Genomic DNA, 25,131 nt, shown 5'->3' with positions numbered 1-25,131 from the left:
CAAACCTATTATGTTGGCATTATTACATCATGTTTCTATACAAATATATACTACTTATTACATACCTCATAATTTGCCTAACAGTGTTCACATTCGCATCACCGCTTATTGCAACTTTATCGCCTACTCTGTACTAATGTGTTATACCACTATGTCACGACTGATATAGATAGCTGCACAGCAACGGCAAACAGTTTACGTGTGCCTTTTCGTGCACGTTCAAAAAGGACTACAAACGCCGTAGAACTAAAGCGGTCCAGATTACGGTCATATTATTTACTGTGGTTCGCTACTGTTTTTGGTGCACCCTATGCTAAATATTAAATAACTACTGAATTTTGTTGCCCAGTGGATGCAGCCGTCCCACTGCCTCCGCTCGTAGCAGTATTTGCAGCACCACTCGCCGTTGTGTCGCTGCTAACGCTTTCTGCAAGCTGTTGCGATTGGTCAACTTCACGATACTTTCGGAATGTTCTCCACTGACCCGTGTTGTAGTCGAGCGTGATGAGCGACTCTACCAGCATCAAAGCTGCCCTATCGTCTTGGTGCACTTTTTCCTGTCAGAAACGAAACAATTAGTAGTGTTTTACGATAACCATTTGCTGGCTAGAGCTGTACTTACAACACTTTCATTTAATTTTATGGTGACGATGTTTTCCGGTGAAGGCCTAGGATTGTTTCGATAGCCAGCCATGAAACCGATAATTATAGCCTTCTCTAATCTTGACACGCAGTTGGCCCGTTTAAACATGTCGTGTGCTTCCATGTAATACTTGCTCTGCAAAAACCAACCAGGAATATTGATTAAAAACGACATAAAAGCGAATATAGACGAAATCCCCAATGTTCGTCAATTTTGCACCTAAATTATTATCCTACTGCCTAAACTAAAACACATGCTACTTACGGATATTGAAAGCCCTTTCCTTCCACCCGCTTGTTGCTGCTGCGCTTGTTGTGACTGCTGTTGCTGACCACTGCCTTGAGACTGTATCGTAACCGTAGTTCCCTGTTGTTGCTGCTGAACCTGCTTCAATTGAGCACGCTGCACCTGTATTTGTTGGGTTTGACCTTGCTGTTGCGGTTGCTGGACTAGCTGAATGGTAGTGCCGCCTGTACGCTGTGTTCCCGGGGCCTGGAACTGAATCGTGTGCTGTTGCTGTCCCTGCTGTTGCTGCTGCTGGGGTATTTGCGTAATGATTGTACGTTGTCCTGCCTGCCCTGCCGCGGTGGCCGCTTTTAGCAACTGTTGCTGCTGCTGACCAGCACCGGTCGATTGTTGAATCGTTTGCACTAGCTTTGGTTGGCCGCCGGGTCGCTGAATAAGCGTGATTCCTTGCGGCAAGATTGTTTGAACATTGTTTGTTCCTCCGACAGGTCGGAAAATCACCTGCTGCTTCACCTGCGGCTGTTGCTGCTGTTGGACCTGCTGCTGTGAAATATTCGTTATCAGTGCCGGTATGGTTGCACCTTGCTGCTGTTGCTGCTGTACCACGGTAGTGCCTTGCTGTTGTCCTCCGCTGGGTTGAATCACGACGGGAGTTAGAGCGGGTATATTTTGATGCAACGAGCTAGTTGGTACAAGTGCAGGAATTTGACTCAGCTTTGTTTCCGATTCCGTTTTGATCAGCCCTGGCGGTCCCGTCAGTATTGTGGCTCCGCTCAATCCGGAAACGTTTTGTAACGGAATCTGCTGATATACCGTGTGGCCCGATGCGTCGACCGTTTGTATGATGACTCCTTTCTGATTCAGCACATTCGAAACATTTGCCGCATTCGTTACGTAGTAGGTGTTTCCCTTAACATTCGGCGGCATCACCACTTGCGTGTACTTTGGTTGTTGACCGACCGCAGCTGCAGCAGTAGCTTGCAGCGCTTGTTGTTGCTGTTGCTGTTGTTGTTGCTGCTGCAGCTGTTGCTGATGTTGAAGAATTTGTGCCACGGAGGTTGTCATACCAGCCGTCGGCGGATTTTGTGCTGTAATCGTGATCGTGCGCTTCTGGGGCACTGCTGTCGGGGTAATTTGTAACTGATTCTGCTGTCCTTGCTGTTGTTGCATGGATTGAATGTTTAGTATCGTTGGCTGAGTTGCACCGGCCGGAATCTGGGTAGATATAAGTGGTGGAATATTTTGCATCAACTGGTTGTTGTTAAGCGACACAGTTGGAGCCGTTTTAATTTGCACAATCCTAGTCTGCTGTGTAGCTGACTGTTGTCCCTGGACTTGTATTTGTTGCGATTGCTGCTGCAGCAGTTGCTGCTGATGCGGAGCCCGTGAAATGGTTGTAGTCAAACTTGGAGTGCCGGCGGAACTCGCGTTCGAAACTATTCGCTGAATGTTGAGCTGTTTTCCGGGCGAGGTCGTGTTAAGCACGTACGAAGTAAGTGGCGTTTTTTGCTGTATTATTGTAGCTCCCCCGGCAGCTGTTGTCGTGCCAGGCTGTACCTGCTTCGTAGTGAACAATATATTTCCACCACGATTGATGATGGTTGTAGATTTTGGAATGGAAGCATGTAACGTTCCGGGTACGATCGATTCAGACGATATGATTTCTATTTTCTGCTGTGCATTGGTGTTGCTTGTGCTCGTTACTGCTGCAGCAGCTGCAGCAGCCGCACTGATCGTTTTGCCTGTGGATTTTTGAATTATCTGAACACCTCCTGTCGCTCCCGATTGCGACTGCAGTACCGTTTTGGCTTGTTTAGGTGTCAACGGAACAGTTCGTACCAACGATGGGGGTTGCGATGACAACGTTACCATAGAACTGCCAACCGTACCTGCCCCAACACCACTGGGTTCCGTTTTGATGACCGTAGCTGATATTGTTTTCGTGGCAGGATAGGCCAATGGAGGTGGTGCCGAACTTACACTTGGCACAGCACTAACCGGTATAGTAACGGGCGTTGTTAAGCTAATGGATTCCGGTTTTATGTCTTTCATCTCAACCTCTTCCTCCTCATCGACCACAGCGGATGTTGTCTGAGAGGACGTTTGCTGCTGTTGAGATTGCTGAGAAGTTGTTATTGTCGGTTGCGTTTGTTGCGACTGCCGCTGTGCTGGCTGAAGCGTCTGGGGGGCTGGTGTTGGTTGCTGTTGTTGCGGTTGTGGCTGTTGTACTTGGGCTTGCGATGTACTAGAGGCAACAGACGTCGACATCACGCTAGAGGATACATCCTTGCTGCCAGACGTGGCAGGCATTGGTGTTGCTGGCTGACTGTACACTGTCGAGGGTGCAGACAAACCTGCCGCATAATCGGGCGTTGTCGTAACAGTTGGGCTTGATGTAGACGGCGTGGTTGTGGTCGATTTCGTATCATTTGCACTTTGACTTTGTTGTTCCGCCACCTTCTTTGCCTGTTCTTCTTTCTCCTGTTCTCGCTTGCGTTTTTTCGCTGCCGCATAGCCTAGCGGTTGCTCTCCGATCTCGAGCAGTTTGATACCTCCATCCTTCCTACCGGCTGGCGTTCGGCTCATTGCCGGCCGAGTTTGACCTGGTGTAGTCGGAGGAGAACGAAAGCCACCGGTAGGTACGCGTGATGGGATACCTTTAAGCGGTGTCGTGTCGGTCATTTTACGTGGAATGCCACGCGACCGTAAAGGCACTGTTGGTGCAGATATCTTCTTGAGGCAACTCTGTGCATCGGAAGACTTTTGCAGCAGCTCCGCACGTAAGGCTGCACTTTTCGGCTTACGTTTTAACGTAAAATGTTTCACTGGCGTTGACTGCTGTCCGACCACGGAAACAAGCGTCGATTTGTTCAGATACTGACATTCCAGTGGGAGCATACCGAGGTCGGCATTTTTCACTACCAACCGCCGCAATTCGTTGACCATATCTGTGAAAATTGGGCGCGTCTCTTCGTAGTCTGAGATTTCCGTGTTCAAAGACCCTGTGGTCGGGAAGGTTTTTATCGTTTCCGCTATCATTGACACCCATAGCTCTGAATCGAGTCCAGCAACCTCGATTACTTCCTCTAGTTCAGTTTTCCACTACAAAAAAATGAGACAAAAATAATAATATTAATGAGATATCAATTATTGCTATCGCTAATCATATCTTAATCCCATTAGTTAGAGTACGTATTAGAAAGTATTTATCATAAAAGGTTTCTAAAATATGACAGGTTGCTGTCGCTATTTTGTTGTTGTTTATGTTACACATCGAAACGCACACCCACACAGATACACACTTAACCAGTATGCTTTCCTACTTTATCGCCACTTCGTCACTACACGGGCAACGGGGAACATAATCAATAGCCATGAATGCCTGATGAAAAGCACATTATATATAAAAATTGTTGTAGGCGAATTCTATATGCACATTTTCCGAAAACATTAGCTTCTTCTCCGTGCAACATTTATTTTTTTTCAGCGCATACTACCACTGACGCGCTTGCAACATCAGCATTGTGTATTTTTCCCACAGTACGCGCGACCACAAGTCGGCGCAACGTTGTCGTCATGAGCTCCGGACATCCCTTTCGCACGCTTACCTCTTCGACGATCCGTCGCGGAATTTGGAAGAAACTTAGCAGCAGTTTCAGCTTAACCTGGGTCTGTAAGTCTGGAAAACACTCCTTGATGTTCCGAAGCACTTCTTTATTCAATTGAGACGTAATTGAACCACTTATCCATGAATCGTTTGATGTACCAAGCTTATTGTGGAGCCACAGAGAAATGTCGCTATCCCGCACGTTCGCCATCTTGAAAAAAACTGATGCCGAATGCAGTGATGTGCGTTTTCCTAGCCTGTTTCACCCAAGGAACAATTTTTACCCCGCAACAGTTTCACTGCGTTTCACGCCGGCTGACATTCTGTGCGGCTCATGGTACATATCCCTTCCGTACATTGTACTGCTTCTTGTGCTTTCTCGCTCTTTTAAGACTTTGTTTTTTTTTTCGTTGAAATGAACACGCGTGTGGATTATTCTAGAATTATAGGTATACGATATATCGGTTTGAAACGGTAAGTAAACCAAATGTGTATGTGTGTCCATGTGGGAATTAATTTTAATTGTATTCTTATGATAAATGGAATTAAATCTCATTTGATGCACTAGAAAATGTGCATCAAACAATGTAAAACATGTTGCATATTTGTTCCTATTCACATCCGAAAACAGCTGAATGGTAAGCACAGCCGTTGTACGAGACCGCTTCCATTGTCGCAGTCACGAGGAAGACACCCGCACGACCCCTTCATCGTTCCTTTCACACCTCCTCGTTGGGCCAGACAATTCTGCTATCCGGCCGATTATCCGGCCCAAAAAACCTCCAATCTTTCACTTCGAGCCAACTTCGGAACTGCTTCGTGGGAAGCGTCGGCATGGATCGGCTTTTGGCGAAATGTCACTGGTAACGCATGGTGGAAGCTAACGCCCAAGCTTCATATAGCACCTGTAACGCTTCCAAGGCCAACGGTTTTTGACGGCTCTTTGACGTTTGGCATGAATCAGCGTCACAAGTAAAAAAAAGAAACCAACTCCATAAACAATTGGCGTGCTGATCAATGTTTTCGTTTATTTTGTTGCGATAAGTTAGTGTAACGTTGTAAACTAGTTTAATTTCGTTGTTTGGCTTACAATGAAGCCGAATCAAGTATTAAAACTGCTGCTTGTTCTACTGTATGGCGGTAAGAATCTCTCGTTGCCAGAACGCTTCCAACTGGGCGGGGCTGCCTATTGGCTTCCATTGTCCAGCCATGGCGATTCTGTTGATTGCTTTTTAATGGTATCAATGTTGCTTTGCTTGCTGTGTTCCTAATCATTCGTTTCAGTGTCTAACGCTACGGCGCGATCCAACTTCACCATTCCGAAAATCCTACAAGGATCATGGTTTTCTTGGGAGGTCGGAAGACCTACGTTGACCGTCCTGGATGATCACAGCATGTCAGACAGAGGAGAGATTATTAATATGCTACGCGAAGGATCCAACTATACGTTCATTTTCCAACGCCAAAAGTGCTTCCACTGTGTGCACGCATTTCCCAGGACACTCAACATATTCGAAAAATACGAATGTAAGTAAACTTGCAACAACAAAAAAAACCAACAGTATAGTGTAAAATGTTTTGTGACGCATTTTCAGCCGTATGTGTGACTCTGGCACCACACGAGGAACCTACCATGGAACGTGTATGCCGTGGTTCGACCGATCAGCAACTGATAACGTTATTCAACGAAAATTACGTCCCCGTCAATTGTCGCTCGTCTCTCGAGGGTGTATGGCAATTTGCGTACCAGAACCGATTCCGATTCACAGGTGAATGTGACCATCCGGATGCGAGAATACATTCATGTCAGCAAGTCGGAACACAGTTCTTGATATCGAATGAAAAGTTTAACATCACCTACAAGCAATGCATTGGAATGGCGGATACATTTAACGGGGTGGTAGAATACAGCTGCTTGGGTGATTGGTTTATCGGCAAGAATCATTATTTCGCCGTGGCAAACACGAAGGAATCTCGAAAGGACGAAAAGTATCGTTGCTTTTTGAAGAACCGTGACGACGATCTGTATCTTGGCGTGTCGATCACGGCCGAATGTAACACCCTGAAGACGGTGGAAAAGTCTCCAGAACGGTTAAGAATAACGCCGGTAAAGGCGGACGTCATCGAACCGGGCTGTCGATTCCCGCAAAATTTCACCGGAGAATGGATCAATACCGCCAACGTCGATGGTGATGTGAAGATTAATGAAACCCACATTGTGGAAACGTACAAACCGGATCAGTCCCGTTACCGTCGCACAATCTACATATGCCGAGAGCAGCGAGATACACGTATTATGATGGCTCGCCTTACAGTGGACGGCTGTCAGACGGATTACGTATGTTTCGATTTTGTCCCTAAACATCACAACATTATCCGCTACCGGCGTGGACTGGCTGTGATACAGGACGACTTTTCAACCGTTTGCTCTTGGAAGCAATTCCCAAACAGAGAAGAGTGGAATTATAATTTGTTGCTATCGGCGAAACCCGTTCCCATTCGATGTCCGGTGGCCGGAAAGTTTAACTTCACACAGAAAGGCGAAGCGCCATTCAAAACGCGTATTCTCGGTGGTGTCACACTGAGTCCTCGACCGGACATACGCTGCAAGCAAAACATATCGGACTTTTCCGTTTGCGACGGTGACCAAAAGGAGATGAGCATCGATGCGGACTACTGTCTTTCGGTGGATTATCTTGGACGACCGATCGATATATACAGCGATCCGGATTATCGAATGAAATGTATCGGATACTGGCAGGAAAATCTTAAATCTTACCTCATCACGTACGATGATCTGGATCCTCTCTCCAAGTATCGCTGCTGGGTGTACCAGCGGGCGGATTTGAATCGTGTGTTAATGTCACAGGCCGTAGGCGCATTTTGCGATATCAAACAAGATGTTACTTCCTGGAACTACACCGAAGGTGCTGTGGTGGCCATCGATATGACGGAGTATGAGCGCGAAAGGGACCAATGTCCGATGCATTTTGATGACGGAGAAAATCCTTGGCAGGAAACGGAAAACTTCATCACTGTGTTCCCGTGGGTCATCTATCGCTCAACTGCAGCGCTCAGTAGCACATTAACATCGTTTCTTATCTCTTTAGCAGCCGTATTTTTGAAGGTGTTCTTTTAAAAGCGATACGAATCTCTTTTCTTGAAATTATTGTATCTTTATCCGTCCAAAGTTCACGCCACTTATGTACGTGTGCTATGTGCCTTCATTCCATCCATAATTGTAAATGTAGTACCACTTGAGAATAAAAAATAAAATCAAGGATAGTGACGTTACTACCTCACTTTTAAAATAAGATAATTAGCATTCAGCTTTACAACGTAATCCGGTATCGCAATCTATTTCCGGTTGTTTGAATTGTAACGATATTTTTAGCAAACACCGTCTGGAAATATAGTTTGCCTAAATGAAACCGTAGTGGATGCTGCTGATAAACTACAATTGAAATGTAAATTGCACTGGCTATAACGGTGACAAAGCAAGATATATGAATGCTTGGCATGCAAATAGCTTAAAATTATTGTTCTCCCTGTACAAAACATTGCATCATGATCTCACCCCAACCATAACGCGGAAGAGAACAAAGTGGGTCGAAAGTTGAACAACTCCGTTCTTACGTTTGCTTATTTTACAAGACTTCCATTCCATTCATTCGTTTCTTTTTTTGATTCACAATTTTAGTCTCCAGTTTATCATTTTTCATTAGAGCGAGTTAAGTGCCAGACAGACCTGTTTGAATAATTTATGTCTTCTTTCGAAATAATGCTGCTACAGTTGAAAGTTGACATCAAAACTGAAGTATGAATGAAAGCTAAATATTTCTGCATTTGTTTAAAGAAAGATTCTACAAAAGAAGCGGCAATATTTAAATCTTAAAGGTTATTTGACCCCCAATTTTTATTTGTTGAACACTGGGTAAACTATTTGACGTAACGATACCACTGCGTTACTCTTTTAAATTATTTGAACAAAGTTTAAATTCTTGCAAGCCACGGCTCGCATAAGGCTCGCATATAATATTCGAACAAACGTTAAACATCTAATTATAAAATGTGTCCCTCTTTTCATTTTATGTGGTTTAGAAAATATGTTTTTGACATACATTCGACTCATTGTCAAAAGGGTTGGGCTTTGAGATGATCTAACCTCCCCGATACGGCACTAAGAGAAAAGCGAGTTTTCTCTCTCACTCTCATTCTTTCTATTTCAATACTTGGAAAATTAGTAGCTTTTCCTGTGTAATCAATTCCCTAAAGATAAAACAATTAATTCTTTCAGCATGGATATGTTGTATACAGTGGAAGATTAAATACGGTCCACTGATGGGTGCAGTGCAGTTAAGCACCCGAAAAATGTGCCGATCTATACGTCAAGTTCATTCAAGGGGTCTTGACTGGAGCACCTTATCCCCACAACAGTTCTTCGGTGCGCCGAGTGTTGGGCGGTAAAAGTAGCAATGGATCTGGTCGGCCATTCATTCGTTGGCGATTGGAAGGAACGGCTATCGCGTTTCGGTGTTCATAGTGAGCAGTGTTTTGAGGAAACTCATGTGGCTAACGCCAAGTGTTTCGCTCTATCGTATGCAGATCGTCGATGAGTGTAATTAGTGCGAGCTTTCCGTGTTCGATTAGGAAAGCGATTTTCGTTACTGCTTCTACGTACAATACGGAAGTGAGAAGCTTAGTAATCGAGAATCGAGAAAGGTGCAAATCTTCGCGATCCACCCGTGAGGATGGGTCGACCGAGACTGTGATTCGTTTTCAGTGAAACGTGCATTGGCGAAAACAAATCTCCCAGTCCGAAGCTAAACACACACCGCTGGTCTGGATTTTCTTAGCGAAAGTGCACGAATTTCTCGTACGTACGTGGGGCAAGCTTCGTGTTTCTGTTTCGTTAACAAATTTTGCCAACCATTCGTCGCACAAGCAAAAGACGAACAATAATAACAAAGCCCTGTCAAAAAGGGCTAGAACAAACGAGCGAAGAAGAGCGCAAGATAAAAGGCAAACGGTAGCGAGAAGAGAGCAGCGTACGAAAGTGTCAGAAATGCAGTACTAGAACGAATGAATGAGCGCGCCGTGCAATCGAACGGGATAATTTGTAAAACCAGAGAGGGAGTCAGCGAATGTACCGATACACGTTCGAACAGTGTGTGCGAAACCGAGAGCACCAAGAGCACAGTGGGTTCATTTGTGCTAGAGATGCCGTCAGTGTCAAAGTGTGACAGAAGGAGAGAGCAGGACAAGTGAATCCGTGGTCACAGCTGAGCGAAGAAAATTGTCTGCATAATCACACCGACCTGAAAACGGGGAATCAACTGCCACCGGACCGATAGTTTGGTCGCTACCACTTCATCCTGGATTCCGGGCGGTGTTTAATCCCTGTACAGTGTGTCATCATTTTTTATCGAATCTGCCCATCTGCACGCAGGATTCGCTAAGGTAAGAAGCTCCGCTTATCATCTTGCGTGTCGTTACCGAATGCTCCATTCATCCCTTGCTGTACGTCATATCTCGTCATCCCCCTCCCGGTGCTTTCTAATCCCTTCCACCGTTACCTGCTGGCGGTAAGTTGACCTCACCGCCGTCGTGAACGTGAACGCACCGACAAATGTCCACACTCGTGCGATTACTTAACCAGCCTCACAGCTCGTCCAGCTGATGAGGAAATCGCGCTCTCCATCCTTGCGATGCTGGTTGGCCTTGCATGTCGTCGTAGTGGAGCTGGTACTGATGGCGCAAAATATTCGCGCCAATCGTCATTGCGGACTTCCATCAGTGGACAGCCCAGTGCGTGGCCGAAACAATGGTCATGCCCCCGTTTCGTAGCCCTCAGCAGCATCCGATAAAGTCACGGATGGCGCGTGATACCGCGCGAAGATATGCTCTCTCGGCGCTCATCTACGGCGGAGTCCTCCGCTATTGCATCATATTGCACCAATTTTTGCATATTTCGTGCATTGTTGTGTTCTTTTCAATGCCTGCACAGCTGTTGTGGGTAATATTCAACTCGATCGAGTGGCGAGAATGTTAGTGGGAACATGGGAGAGCAAGTTGGGAAAATTTTATTAAAAGATTTATTTGTACCACAAATTGTCATGTTTTTTTTTATTAAACTCTCCCTTGAATAATTACACAATTAGCGAAACAACAATGCTGAGATGTCTCGAGGAAACACGTGTCTCGACATTGTTCTTTGTCATTCAGCATTGAAGTTGTTAACTCTCCTTTCTCTAGCTCTTTTCGAACTCTCATAAATCAATTTGTAATTATTATATTAAGTTTTTTGTTTTGCTGTTTACATTTATATCTATTACTTTAGTACATATTTTAATTTCATCGTAATGAACTCTTGCAGTGAATTTTATTTATTTTTATTTTTTGTTAGTTCTAGCTTCGAACGCGATGTGAAAAGTACCATGAAATCTAAACTGTAATATTACTATGCATCTTTCCGGCCTATAATTACAGCCATCCAATGTCAATCGCTTTCCAGTTTTGTTGTATAGTTTCTTTTTCAATTTATTCGAACAATTTTAATGAGCCAAGCTAGGAGAGAAAAAAATGAACCATCAAACCAAACCTATGCTTATCACGTGCCCATTTGCTCCGGAAGTACAATCGCACCTCAAGGCTTGCAAAGCGGAGAGTGACCTGTCCGGTTTTGGGACTAGGTTATTTCGACGCTTGTCATTGGAACGGTTCCAAATTCAATAATGCATCGTGTGCGCACTTGAGCCCCTTGGCCCGGCGGCGAACACCGGTATCAGATGCGTTTCAGTTCCGGGTTACTGTACCGTGAAGCAATTCTACAAGAAACCGGTCGGTCAATCAATGTTCAAGATGTGTCTAACGATTGTTTACGCGCCGTAGATCTTATTCTGTTTGAAATATGCCACGTGGGCCAAGTGGTAGCAGCAATGTGCGCTTGCTGGAAGGTCTGGGACGATCCTGTTCAGTGACCACTGCCGATGGGTATCTTGTGTGTGTGTGTATATATGTATAAAGCGTTCCGGATGCGGAACCCGCATCCAAACCAAGACAGGTGACGCAATCGCGATTCGTAACAGACGTCTGAGCACAAACAATAATACAGCAGTCCCGGGAAAGGTGATTAGCATAAATAGATCATTTAAAAAGTTAAGAAACACGGTACACGAAAAGCACGTGTAACAAACGCATCCAACGCAACGTGCTTAGTGGCACTGATTAAAGGGAAGGAAACAAAGCTTTAGTCACTATCTAACATCACGACAGATTCAGGTTCACTTGATAAAAGTTATGTAGAGGTTTAAAAGAAACGCAAACCCATTTTAAATAACAATATCTTCCGAATGTAGTACAACAGTAACTGGAACCGACGCAACCCGCTCCAAACACGGATATGGAATCTTTATTCGATCGACCAATTTACTGATGATCGTTCCAATTCCTTATGGCATAAGGACCATTGCTTGTAGCGCAAAAAAAAGCCTAATCAACAATAATCGAAACAACGCGCGTTTGTACCGTTACTGCACCGTCCCTCCCCTCCCTGTTACCCACCAATTACATCACCATGCGTGTGGCGCACTGGCATTAAAGTTTCGACCACTTCGAGGCCACATTTCGATGCGCGATGGGTGAGATAGGCGTGCGTACCACGTACGTTTCATACCCGGGGGTGCGTTGTGGTTGCCGATCTACCGATCGAACGATCCATCGCCGGATGATGCGGTTGCCGCTTGGGCAGAGTTTACTATCCGCTTAAAGCTTAAGCATTCGAAGCGTTTCCGCGCTAGTATCACCGTGACTTGTTTAAAGGATGTCCCACAGCGCACACCGCACTGTAAGTGAAGTTTTGCACAGGGATCTGCTTTTGCTTTGTGTCAGTCGAGCATGATGTTTCTTTTTTCGAACAAACACACCCGTTGAATATCAAGTTAACATATCATATTTCATCCTTAATCTAGCAATTTGTATGCAGTTTTCGTTTGTAAGAATTTGTGAGAAACAAACCCCAGCATGCTGGTGAAGGGTGCTACCTGCCACCTGCTCGACAGCCCTCCTGAGCACTTGACAATATTTTAAAGTGTACGTTTGGTTGATGGTTCATCTTATCAATCGGTTAAAGTGGATCCCCAACACACATCAGATCTGGTTGCTCACGCTTAAGTGGTGCTGCACTATTTATCCATCATTTGTATCCTTCCTTTGCCTGCATCTTTACTTTCGGCATTGAAGAGTTTTCCGCACCCATGTTCGTGCACCAATGTGCACTCTTTTGTGAACTTGTACTTTTGTTTTGTCTTCTTTATGCTGTACGATATGTCATGCAACAGATACGTGCCTGCACACACGGGCACGTTTTTGGGCCATGTGAGGAGCGAAAAGTAAAAGTGAGTTTTAAGAGTCGCATTTCGGTTTTGGTCTTCCTTTATCAATGAAACATGAGTTGCAGTACAAATTATGATTAATTCCGTTAAAGTATACTAATGGAAGTACTGAACAATCGGAACGATTAATGATATATAAAGTTTGGGCTATATTGGTTGTTTCTATACCGGATGTTAAAAGTATTAACACTTTAGACAAAATGAAAGTAACAAAAGATGATTCACGGCAAAACTTAAAACGTTATAAAATCTCACACAAAGTAACAACACCACTTTGTTCGAAAATCATCAACTTTTGGTATCTAACACTAAGATACAGTAGTGAAACTAATAATGGTGAACAACAAATTACTATTTCCATGATTGTTTCAACATCATACATCGCGTGATGAATTGTTGAATATAAACAATATAATACAATGCAAAATACCTTGCTCGAGAGAATAGTTTTACTTGTGAAAAAGAAAAACGTTAAAGCTGCAGGATAAAAGTAATTCAGACATCCATCACGCTTGCTGAACTTCGATTATAAAATTTACAGACGAATCAATTCAATAAATTCAAGAACTTCAAAAAATCCAAGAACTCAATAATTCTCCTTCTCCTTTATCGGTACAACAAACGCAAGGAGGTCTTGGCTTGCCATTTCTGGGTTTTTGTGACTTTATTATGATTATTTATGACAAGTCCTACGTACAGGGGATCGGTCCGGATGGGATTTCGGACCGATCCGTTCGTGTGAAGAACGGCGCCACTGCCATCATGCCACCTGGCTGCCTCCAACTCAATAATACCATAACAAAACCAACGGTATTTTCCAATCTAGCATATAATTTTTTTTTAAAGGAAAAAAATAGTTGAACTGAAACAGATGAAGGTTGCAGGGAAACCTCTTCCTTTCGATTTGAACCAAGGCTTGAAAGAGCAAACCGTTGTTTCCTCCAACATCCAACACTTTAATTAATGGTAGATTAAGCAATACTGTTCAAATCATACCTATATCAATACTTACATCCTCTAGTAAGAAAACTTGGAAACAGCATTACAGTATATGCTGAAGATATTTCATTAATAACGTAATCCCCGCGCAAACTTAATAGGATTAAAGAATTAATCATACAATTCGGAGAAGAAGCTTGAACTTATCAAAATGTAAAATAGTAGATGTGGGGAATACAGCCAATCGCAACAATATATCAATATCCTAGCTCCATAATTACAGGCATGTAAATTCTATACAAAAAGTTATAAAAAATATGCAACACGTATACTCTTCCCAAGATATGGTGTATTGCATCACTGTTTGCCCCACTTAACTCACAAATTAGTAAAATCAAGGCTGATATTTCAAGATTTGTGTTGCACAGAGGAAAACTTAGATACAGGAATTAGAATGAATTAGAAATAAAGAATTCATTTACAATAGCATTACAAATTAAAGACAATCCAACGAATATTGCAACTTCTGATCATTCTTGAACAAAATCCGTAGCTCAAAAAACCAACAACTTCCGAGAGAACAACATGAATTTCATGAAAATTTTCTAAGCAAAAATATTCACAAGAACTGTTTAGAACAAATAAATGAACCCAATAAAATGTACGCAATACACATCCAAAAACTGGAAACAAATATGAAAAAATTGCACCAAAATAGCATGTCCAGCAATCAAAAAGCTATAGTTTTTTAGACTAAGACTTTTAAAACACGTAGTTAAGTACTTATTTAAGTCTTTATTTGATCCTATGCTAAAAAATGACCACTGAACGTTTCTAAGTAATACAGTCGTTTCCCAAGTTACGCGACACTCGAGTTACGCAAATTTGAGATACACTAATCTAAAAATTTTGACAGTTCGTGTAATTTTACATGTGGAAATATTTTTTTCTATATGTCAAATTTTAAATTTTTCCAAAAATACGTTACGTTTTAATATTACAAACATTAATTTAATTAAAATTTTACTCTAATAATATCAATTATTATTGTGCTTCGCAACGTGAAAAGAAATCGATCACTGAATACTAAATATATACGATGTTACAAAGGGAATTCGAATTACGCAAAATTCGAGTTACGCGAATTTCTCTGGGACGCATTATTCGCGTAACTCGGGAAAACACTGTACTACCAGTACAATAATCTCATGATAAAAATAGATTTGTACATTAAATTCTGAACAATTCATTTCTCATTCAATACAGCACTGTTACATGGCATGGGTTCAGTAGCACCATACCACAGTCTATCGTTACGATGACGTATGGAAAATGCATCTTTTGTAGTGTAATTAAACTTTCCAACCATACATAGTTGCTAAAATAGTTTCATTGAATTTAATCTACTCATAGCCAGCAACACAGGCTGGCCGTTCTATATAAACAAAAATAAAACACTCATAGAAAATAGCACATCACCTTATCGCGTCTTGCAGTAGCAGCTAAAGCAATATTTAATCAGTCCCATTATGTTCTCGTCCTGAAACAACTATTCCAAACAGCTGGGAATTTCCAAAGGTCTGTCTCCATGTTTCTTCCTGGTACGTAAATACAATCTTCTCCATCTGCATTTGTTTTGTTTTTTTTTCCACACTTTGAATTGCAATACGTAGGTCCGATCCTATTGTAGTAGTGACTTGCGCTACTATTCAATAACTATTTTTCGCACCTCTTCTTAAAGAGATCGTTATATCAAACGTTTCCAAAGCAAACTTTATTTGTACTTCATGATGCCAGAAATGTATGAACCTTTGTATGTCACAGTGGAGTCCATCAGTTATCGGTCAAGTGAGATGAATATCATCTTCCTACGATGCGAATTGTTTCGGTCGCTTTGGAAATACCCTTGCACAACAATTTTCAATCAGCGTCCCTTAAACGATAAGCTTCCCAGAATATCAAATTACACACTGCATGCAAATGCCCGCAGTATCATTTACACAGCATGGAGAGAATGTTGTGCTGAAGATTCCATCATACGGCAAAAGAAGGCTCTGCCAAGATTGCATCGCAATCGATTACTGCTGCCGAAGCGTGCAACAGTGCGACTCGCGTGGAGAAACAAGTGGGGAAAAAAAAAAACTCAAACAAACATTGCACATACCCAAACTGGTCTTTTTGTTGGTAATATCATTTGAACATATTGGTGCTGCTGCTGCTGCTGCTGCACTTGCTTTGCTTGGTCGGTTTGTTTGCCCGCTTTCTTGCTCGTGCTAATCGGCAGTGGATGACCAAAGTGTATGGGCCGAGTCTATTCCTGCTTTGCTGCCGTGATGGGAACCGGTGGTAGAGTTGGTGGGGCAACGCGGTGGTGCTGGTGGCCGTAACATGGCTGACTTGTTTTACCGAAACCTCCAGCGTCGCGGTTTGGCAGGGTGGTGGAAAATCGTAGTAGTAAAAAGAAATATGTATCGGGCGCTAGTGTTAAATTACGATTAACCAATCAACGGTGGGAAGAGGAAAGACCGTACCAGCTGGTGGCGTACCTGATCGTTGCGGTTAGCACGCGCATCAGGAATGATCCTCAGGTGTCTGACAAGCGGAGGGGCATATTAAAGTGCCGTTCGTTTGCACACCCTCCGCCCGGCCCAAACAAACGGCCCCTCATCCGTTTGTTGGTTCTTCGGGTTTGGGTGCTTTGGTCTCGAAACTCTGTTGTCCATCTGGCGACGTAGGGTGTGTGTATGCACAGTCCAACGTCGTAGCATCCAGACGACGACCACGCCGGAGGCGCATGAGCAGGGTGTCGTTTCGTTTTCGAGGATGGTTGGAAATCGGTTTAGTCCGATCGGTAGTCCGGAATAGGGCGGGACTGGCGCGGTTAACTCCAAGCGTTCACGCGTACACACGCGCCTCCAGTGTACGGACCAGATATACCGCCACAAACACATATACCCGCACGGAACCGAAGCGACCGGTTTTGGCACCCGGGTGTCACCCGAGGGACGACGAAAAGTAGCTCACCAACCGATCACGGCGACAAAGTTGGACAGGCAAAACTTGAATGAAATGAACGCAGGACGACATTATGTCCCCCGCTGGAGGCGGTGTACTGGCGGCGGATGGTGGAACATGGGATCCAAGTTTTTGCAACACTCGCAGCGAAACTGTTTTTGGCGTGTATGTGCGAGCGAGATTTTACATCGAAATGATAAACGGGTAGATAAAGATTCGAGCGCCGAGTTGAAGGAGCCGAATATGTGAGAATGGACCGGTGTGAGGTTCGGCCGAATGATGGTTGTTGTCGTGTGGCTGTCTGCTTGAGCCTGCAGTCCGCGATCAAATGACTCTGAACGTGGCTTATGTCGTAAGCGTTTTGGCACCTAATCCGAACGAAAGTGAAGACATTGTTTGGAATGTGAGGTGTGGTAATTATTTGCTATATGTGTTTGATACGTTATTATTAGAATAACATTGAAAATGCTTGCCAGCAACATGGAGTTATTGTGGAAGTTGTCGTGTGTTGTGAGGAGTATGTTTTATTTATTGTTTCTTATTGTTATCACAGTATTTTTTTTTTGAGTTTAATATTGAGTAAATATGCCTATAATGATTTATCTCCATGTGATAACAAGTATGCCTTGGTACATGTTAGTACTGCGGGAAGTACACACTTGATAGATTAACTCCATTTCCGTCCTGTATTCTCATGCTCGTACGGATATTACTCACCCTTGACGGATGTCATCAGCCACCTCGCGGATTTAAGCGTCGATTCAAACGGTTGAAACTACACTATCGCGCCTGACACCCAGCGCTCAATGAGATGGTGACGTAACTTTCACTTTTCTTGGCGCGATCCGTCTAAACGTGTCTTCCCTTCGCGCGCCAATGGTGTGGCAGTGGCTGGGGTGTCCACAACCCAGGCGAACCGCGCCTCTCATTGTCATTGGTTCTGCTGAGTGAGCTGCTTTTATCGAATGCATTGCATTTTATCATTACCATTTTGCCCTTGCGGTACAATCCTGGGGATGACGATTTAAGAGCCACTGGCCCACGTCTACGTACAAAGCAGCTTCCTTGATCCGACGATGTCGTTCGATATTTCGTTCCATTGTATTACCTTTCCCACATTAAAAGATCCGCGTCTTCCGCAGCAGCAGCTACACCTAGTTTTATTTTTTTTTACAGTTCGTCTCGAACGTTTTGCATTTTCTCTTTCATCTTACCGGCGCTCGGAGCGAGATGAAAGTAGGACGGCGTTCCGACGGCGAACGGTGTGCTGTCGGTGGCTCCCGACTGATAGGAATGCGGTAACTAATATATTCACATGGGAGTCACGCACCATAGTGCCTTCGTATAATTGTGGCAAATTTTAGCTGCCGCTGGCTTTTCGGTCAGAAAGACGTGGGGTTTTATGGGTGGGTTCGTTGTTCATCGTTTTACTACGAGACACAAAGTTTGGGTTGTTTTGTGCACCAAACTGAGGAGCTGTTATTTATTTGCAATGTTGCGTTTTGTTCTGTAATTGTGGCTGTAGTTACTTATGTCTTATGTCTTCAAAAAATTTATTGATGAAACATCCACTGTGTTGATTGTTTGTTATATATCCTTCTTGTTTTGTCTTTCCATTGCCGCGTCGAAGGTAAAACACGTTATCGACAAATTGCTAACATCCTGGGCCGGCAAGCATCGGCGAGCCCCACTTGCCGTAAGCGAAAAACATGGATACTACGCCAGGACTGTGTTCGGATACCAATAATGTGGGTCATCAAAAGAGTTTCACTTTTTCGAATTTTGCGCGGCACTTTCTCGCGGGAACCTACGGATCGACTGGATTGACTGTTGCCGCCGTGAACGAGTGATAAAATGAAGCCGATGCTTCATGCCAGGGCCCAGAAAGAGAAACGATGAATGAGATTGAGGCACGAGCAAAAGCAGCGCAGGCTCGAGTACATCGCCCCCGAGGCTGCTGCGAGTTTGTTAAATTTTGCTGGTTAATGTTTCGGTCGGGCCGCCCGGGGTCGAAGACGATCTTGAAGTCAGTTCGTCTACCGCGTCTGGTGAACGCTCTCTTTTGGAATTATAAGCAAAAAAAAACGCGTTTTATCACGTGGGACAAGCGTTCCCGCGTCCGGTAGGCAGGATCAGAAGTAGGTTATTAAGAGCCTGTACGATCGTTCGGCCAGTGAAGTGCGCTGAGTGAAGGTATGTGTGTGTGTGTACCCGAATGCTGGAAAGCCGTTCCCAGAGTGGGAGATCGACTCTTCACAAGTGAGGGCTAGAGCTAGCTAGGATGGCAGGCTCTCCTCGTTGCCTCGGTCCGGTGAGCTTTAATTTAGCTTGTATGCAGCACCCCCCTGGTGACAACTGGCGGATCAGACATTGGTAGCGTATTTTTCGTTGGGGCTCTTTCTCCTTCGCACTGTTTTGCATTATTTGTTTTCATTTCGATTTTATGCTGATCCTTCTTTGGTGCTGCGAGAACACCCAGCAAACAAGTTTTTGGTTTCTGCTAAAAAAAAACCCAGCCTAGCAACAGCAGCAAAGCACCAAGGTGTGTGAGAAAAGCCGAGCTTTAGGATATTTTTAAAACGCCGCTCCTCTGTTCGTCTGCCCGGTGCACCAGCTCCATTGAGAGCAAAATCTTCACTGTTGCGTAAAGCTGACCTTCGTTCTCCTTTTACCGCAACTGGTGCGATAATGGAAAGCACCTGAAGATTGCAGCAGTATGTCCCTGCATTAAATTAACTCCCTTCCAGCCCGCCGGTTGGTTCGGACGCTGGAAAGCTATTGGATAACACCTTCCTTTTCGGAACCTTCAAAAGAGTTCGCTCGGTATATATACCAATGCGTTATGTTACCAAGCTCGACTGTCAGACTTTGATACATTGTTATTAAGATAATTAAGCATCGCTCACCTTATGCTTTCAAGCACTGCATGATGATGTCGAATCCGTCGCGCACAGTCATCTCAGTGCTTCTGTTTTTCCATCAGCAACCTCGCATTTGAAGACCCGATTCAGGGAGAGTAGCTCGGTGGCTTGTTCGCCTTCAAAGGTCTCGCCACGTAGCCTTAGCCCTGACTGTGGTGCTTCCTCGCCGCTCGCATCTTTAATCCAGTTTCACTTTCGGTTCGATATCAGTCAGTGCGCCTAGCGGTTGATGATGGTTCCAATCCCTGACCGTTAGGAAGGCTGTCCACGTGTTCAACGAATGGCTTACCCGAAACCTTCGCCAGCGCTCAAGGAGGACTTGGTTCGTCGTGACCCTAGCGAAGGATCGACACAAATTTCGTAACGAATTGATCTTCCACGCTGTGACACATCTACATACACCCGGTCCTGAACGCCTGATGTTTCCTAATCAGTTCGAAGATGGAACGGAATTATCAAAGTGCAATAAAGGCAAAGCTCATTCTTCATCGGCATGCAAATTTCTTCCCACAAAGACATTGACCCTCTTACCCGTTAAGGCAACCGGTTGGGTAAGGAAAAATGCTGAAAAATGTGTTGAAAAACGTCCAATCACCAAAAATGAAAACGTACTGTTGGCCCGTTAGTAACGCTGCGTGAGAAAGAGCAAAGAAACGACCAAAAAAAAAAAGGTTGGAATTCATGTTACTGGCTAATAAAAATTCAAACGATTCTTCACAATATTGCTGCGTTACGACATCAGCCTTCATCTCGGTGTCATTGATATTTCAGTCAAGCCGAGCAGCGGGAGTTGTTTCTATAATGGTCGTCTAACGTCTCCTACGACAACGCGAACAGTGATAGTTGTAGGGAAATATTATTCAACTCTCAACGAACCTGCTACATCCGTTTGCACAAACCATTGCATGACATTGTGAGAACCGTGACAAATGACGCCCAAATGTGTATAACTGTCGAACACCTGCTACATCCCCGAAGTGTTCTCCAGAGATGACGGCCTGTGAACTATTCTTTGTAATGCTTTTGTTTCGTACGCTTCTAATAAGATTTACGAGAGAACCTGTTGAATGTTCAGACTAACTGGTTGCGTTTGATGAACGTAATGTCAAAGTCGACAGTACAACGCCCTCCACAGTGACAATCCTCGTGGAAGGTCATGATCGTGCTAGCTTGTGGACTTTTTGAAGCTTTTAGCACATCGGCACCATATTCATTCATCTAAGGAAAGTTATCAGTAAGGTTTAATGAATTCATAAGTGGGGGGGAGGTGGAAAAGTATTGTAAAAACAAACGAATATCAAGTAGAGTCACCGAAGTGAATTATGAAAGTATGCTAGACGATCGGTCAACTAGGACTTTCGGTAGGAAGAGCACACCCAACGCTGAGTAAACATGAAGCGTCATTTTCGTACTGCCTGTCCGACGGGTGTGTCAAAAATTGGTCGTGCACGGTACATCCCCAGACCCCGGGTGGCTTGATTTGCCTTACCGAAACCGGACATACGAGGTTGGTAGATACACAGCAGGGTGGTGCAATCGTCACCAAATTGTGGGTCCAAGCAACAGGAAGCAATACGACCCGTGTCCATTAGTATTCCTATGCTGAACCGCAAACGGGGTAGTCGCAAAGACGTGATCGTAGCATTTATTTGCCTTTTTCAAGAAGGTGGTTCGAATGAGTACGTCACCCGATAGTGTATAGTGCGAATAATATATGAAGAACAAGAGAAAAAAATAATAATACAAAAATTCCCGTATCCGGATAGCTCATAGTGAACTCGGGTCCAGTGGATCTGCTTTAGAATTGGGAGTTTCTTTTATTTCAAGTATATTTTTCGTCTTTTACATTAAAAGAAGGTATTGCTATTGCTTCATTCTTGGCGTTGCTTTTGATGCTTGCTCGAGTTCATTTTTTAATTCCAATAGCGACCCATCTTACAGACGCACACTGTAGAAACTGTGTAGAATCGACACCAGTGACAGTCTCATCATGTCATATCCTGGAGTTAGTCTCGAACTTATATTTTTGAATATATTTAGCATACATGATGAGTCCTGTTCGCTAGCTTCACACACTTCTAAGTCACACCAGTTGATCCGTCAAAGTTAAAACAGCACCGCCCTGAGAGAGACCCAACAACCTAGTTTCGTTGGACTAACGCACCAGACGTGTAAATATAAACAGCTGTAACTTTTTCTCCTTAGTTTTGTTGGCTGAACGAGTTTACCCGGTCCCTCCATGTCCCTCTCGTTCTCTCGCAATGTACACAAATCTTTTCACAAACATGGTGTTTAACCACTGTCTAGCCAACGTATACTGTCACTCTTTAGTGGTAAGATTGGTACATAGTCTTAATAACTTTATTCTAGACTTTTCCCCAAGCCAAGACAACATTGCGTTCGATCCAGACATAAGCTTTTGCAACGTTCTGCTGGTTTGGGTTGGTTTTGATATCCTAATGTTAAATTCTTTCAAAATGACGCATCAGAACCCCTTTTTTATTGAGAATGGCGTCCTATATCTTAACATCAAAACTTATCGTGTGATCAAAAAAAATATTGGAACAATTCGAATTTGTAATATGCGTACGTTTAATTAGCAATTGCGTTTTTGCAGCTGTGTGCTCCATGCATGACCGCGCTGCAACGCAAAGTATCGTTGGCAAAAAACACTACTTTTCATGCATAAACAAACCCGGTTTGCGCCCACGTATAAACAACTTTGATGGCGATTCTAAACGGAAGCTGTGCAACGGGGCGTGGGAACCGCTTTTCACCTTCCCGTCAAGTGCGGTGCAAGTTCGAGGTGAAAGCGGTTGCTAAACAACGCGCTCCAAGCAACAAACAAGTATCGTACCCGAACTGTACATGCGTGTGGCAACAACGGTTCTATTTTGGTACCAATTTAACCGATATTCAATTGCGGCGTGATTGATGTGAGAAAAATTGAACACATACATTCCAGCTTGCCATTTAGCCTCCCGCGAAATCCACATGATCGCGCCCGTATCGTGGATGACGGTAATCTTGAGTTTTCAGTAACGAAATGTTTATATACATATTTACGTCAGCGTTGATTGCCTGCTGACTAACTGGAAACTATGACGAACCGTGTTATTTGGCAATTAGGCGCTAGTTGGAACTCATTATCGAATTACGTCGACGGATAAATCTTCTCCGATTTGGTCAGCTGTGGTCGCTCGGCTCATCGCAGCTAGGGCGATTCAAAACGCACTCCGTGCTGAATTGCTTATGCCACTGGAGAATAGAAATGCAAATCATAATTCACGGTGCTATTCGCGCGGATGTAGACATTTTCCAGCCGTTAGCTGTTTATAGCACCCGTAACTTAAGACGCGTTCATATATAAATAAGCACACTAAGGATGGAATCGGTGCATTGTGGTTTCGTGTGACTCCAAGGTGGATTAACAGAGTACAGGTGGATCCGTCCCTCGTTTTGGTACTAAAAAAAAAACACACACGCAAGTTCCGAGCAGAAAAATTCCTGGATCAAAACAAACATGGGTGTTGAGCACGAAAGTAGTTTTTTGCAACCAGAAACGATTTGCAATTGTATAAATTATATTATTTTCCGACAAGCTCTTAGAAGTTTACCGAAAGTATGTGATTGGTAAAAGGTGATCGTCTAGTGTGACAATGTATGGACTGTATGATGCTGAAACACTCACCTAACCCGATGGCGCGAAAGTAACCTTTGGTTGCTCGGATACAAAAGATTTATATCCGATTATTATTAAGCTGATCGTCATCCGTTAAAGCTTGTCTTTTATTTGAATCCTTCTGAGGCCTAGCAACTCGTAGCTGTAACTAGTGACTCGCTAAAATTGTTTCTGATCAATCAGAAATTTTCATACATTGAGATTTTTGCATTTTAACTTGGCAACTTGTTTTACTACGCAGCCATAGATAAGAATAACATAAAACTTATTAATTACTACTGCAACCGGTAACAATCACAACCACTCTGTGCATCTCAAAACGTGTTTGATTGGATACAAAACCCCCGTGTGTTTTGATCGCGGAGGTCTTCTTCCTCGCTCTGGACGGACTGTACTATTCATAGACCTTGGTGTGACTCATTCTTTCTGTACTTTCTCATTTTCTTCGATTCAATGGAACAGGATTGTTTGTTTTGAGGCCGATATGGTTCACCATATGGGTTATGTATTGATAATTACATGCCGAAAAGCTATCGAGTAGCTGTTTGGCAATTGTAAATACGATCGGGTCATGAACTCATGAGCTAAAGGTTGAAAGGTTTTGCCCAATGAAGCTCTTTATACCAAAAAAATCTGTGCTTCTGATTCAGCACCACTTTTAACACAAACATTTAATAAGTAAGAGAAATTTAAAGAATCTTTTTTGATAACATAGATAAGTAATATAGGAAGGAAATCGGGAAGAGATTCACCAATCTACTGCAGAGATGAGGTTTGATTCCTTTATAGACAACAAAATTTTCCAAATTGCTCCCGATGTCTGACAGAATGTTTCCACTTTTTCGCTAACTTTAGACTATTCGGGACTTCAACAACTACTCTGAATATCTTCGAAGCGATACCAACATTGCTACAGATCTACCCATCTTCCTTTCTAAAGGTGAGGTTCAGAATCAAAAGCCGATTCTGGTGATCCTGTATTGCCGCCGACGTTATTTGGAGTTGAAGCAATCCGTACTTTGGCACAAGAAGCATTACGTATCATCAGTAGGAATTGTCTAGGGTGGATTGTTGTTTATATTTTCACCTGTTAAATTTTATTCACTGTGTTAATTTACATACTTTTTTAAATTACACATTGTCATTTCACAGGACCCGGTATGATGGAAAAGAAAATACCTGAACTACAAAAAACATAAAATGCGAATGATAGTGCCGTAGCTCGTACAGCCGGAATGATTGTGTCGGTAGAGTTGTTGGTGCGGAGAACCAGAGATGAACCGATGCCAAACTTCCGCAACAGGCATATATCATGTGTGAGCACTTCAACAAATATTGGTCCAATCGCAGCGCGAAGGTTGCAAGACCACCGTGACACCAACGGCGCAGGTACCGCGTCTGCCAGACCATTTATTTAAAAGATGAGTTAAACACACTCCTCGCCTACCTTCGCTGTACGATTGTGCGCGTTACACGGATGCGTGCGTGCGTTCGTGCTTGTAGTGGCCTTGTGCATAGCGTTCCTACATTTGATTGAGACCGTATTCATCAATGGATGTACTACGAGTTGTTATCTAATGCGATGGCCAGCGGTGCCTCAGGAGGATCATCTAGGGGACCGATTTCTTCATTTTTTTTCCCAATCGATGATTCGCCCAGGTGTCATAGCAAACACACCTGGATTT

General features: G+C 43.6%; 2 protein-coding genes across 2 annotated transcripts; one reads left to right on the top strand and one right to left on the bottom strand.

The window, feature by feature from the left end:
* Nucleotides 1-320: 320 nt before the first annotated feature.
* Nucleotides 321-4,707, bottom strand: LOC128719040 (negative elongation factor A). The gene is made up of 4 exons (XM_053812660.1): nucleotides 4,498-4,707; nucleotides 908-3,991; nucleotides 623-778; nucleotides 321-557 (listed from the first exon to the last, which is right to left on the bottom strand). The coding sequence occupies exons 1-4, from the start codon at nucleotides 4,705-4,707 to the stop codon at nucleotides 321-323; spliced, it is 3,687 nt and encodes a 1,228-aa protein (XP_053668635.1).
* An 880-nt stretch (nucleotides 4,708-5,587) lies between these two features.
* Nucleotides 5,588-7,635, top strand: LOC128708132 (uncharacterized). Its single transcript, XM_053803091.1, has 3 exons — nucleotides 5,588-5,636; nucleotides 5,781-6,023; nucleotides 6,092-7,635. The coding sequence occupies exons 1-3, from the start codon at nucleotides 5,588-5,590 to the stop codon at nucleotides 7,633-7,635; spliced, it is 1,836 nt and encodes a 611-aa protein (XP_053659066.1).
* The last annotated feature ends 17,496 nt before the right edge of the window (nucleotides 7,636-25,131 follow it).

Source organism: Anopheles marshallii, chromosome 2 (genome assembly GCF_943734725.1).
Source record: "Anopheles marshallii chromosome 2, idAnoMarsDA_429_01, whole genome shotgun sequence".
In the NCBI taxonomy this organism is placed as follows: domain Eukaryota; kingdom Metazoa; phylum Arthropoda; class Insecta; order Diptera; family Culicidae; genus Anopheles; species Anopheles marshallii.
This window is presented reverse-complemented; position numbering and strand designations above follow the sequence as displayed.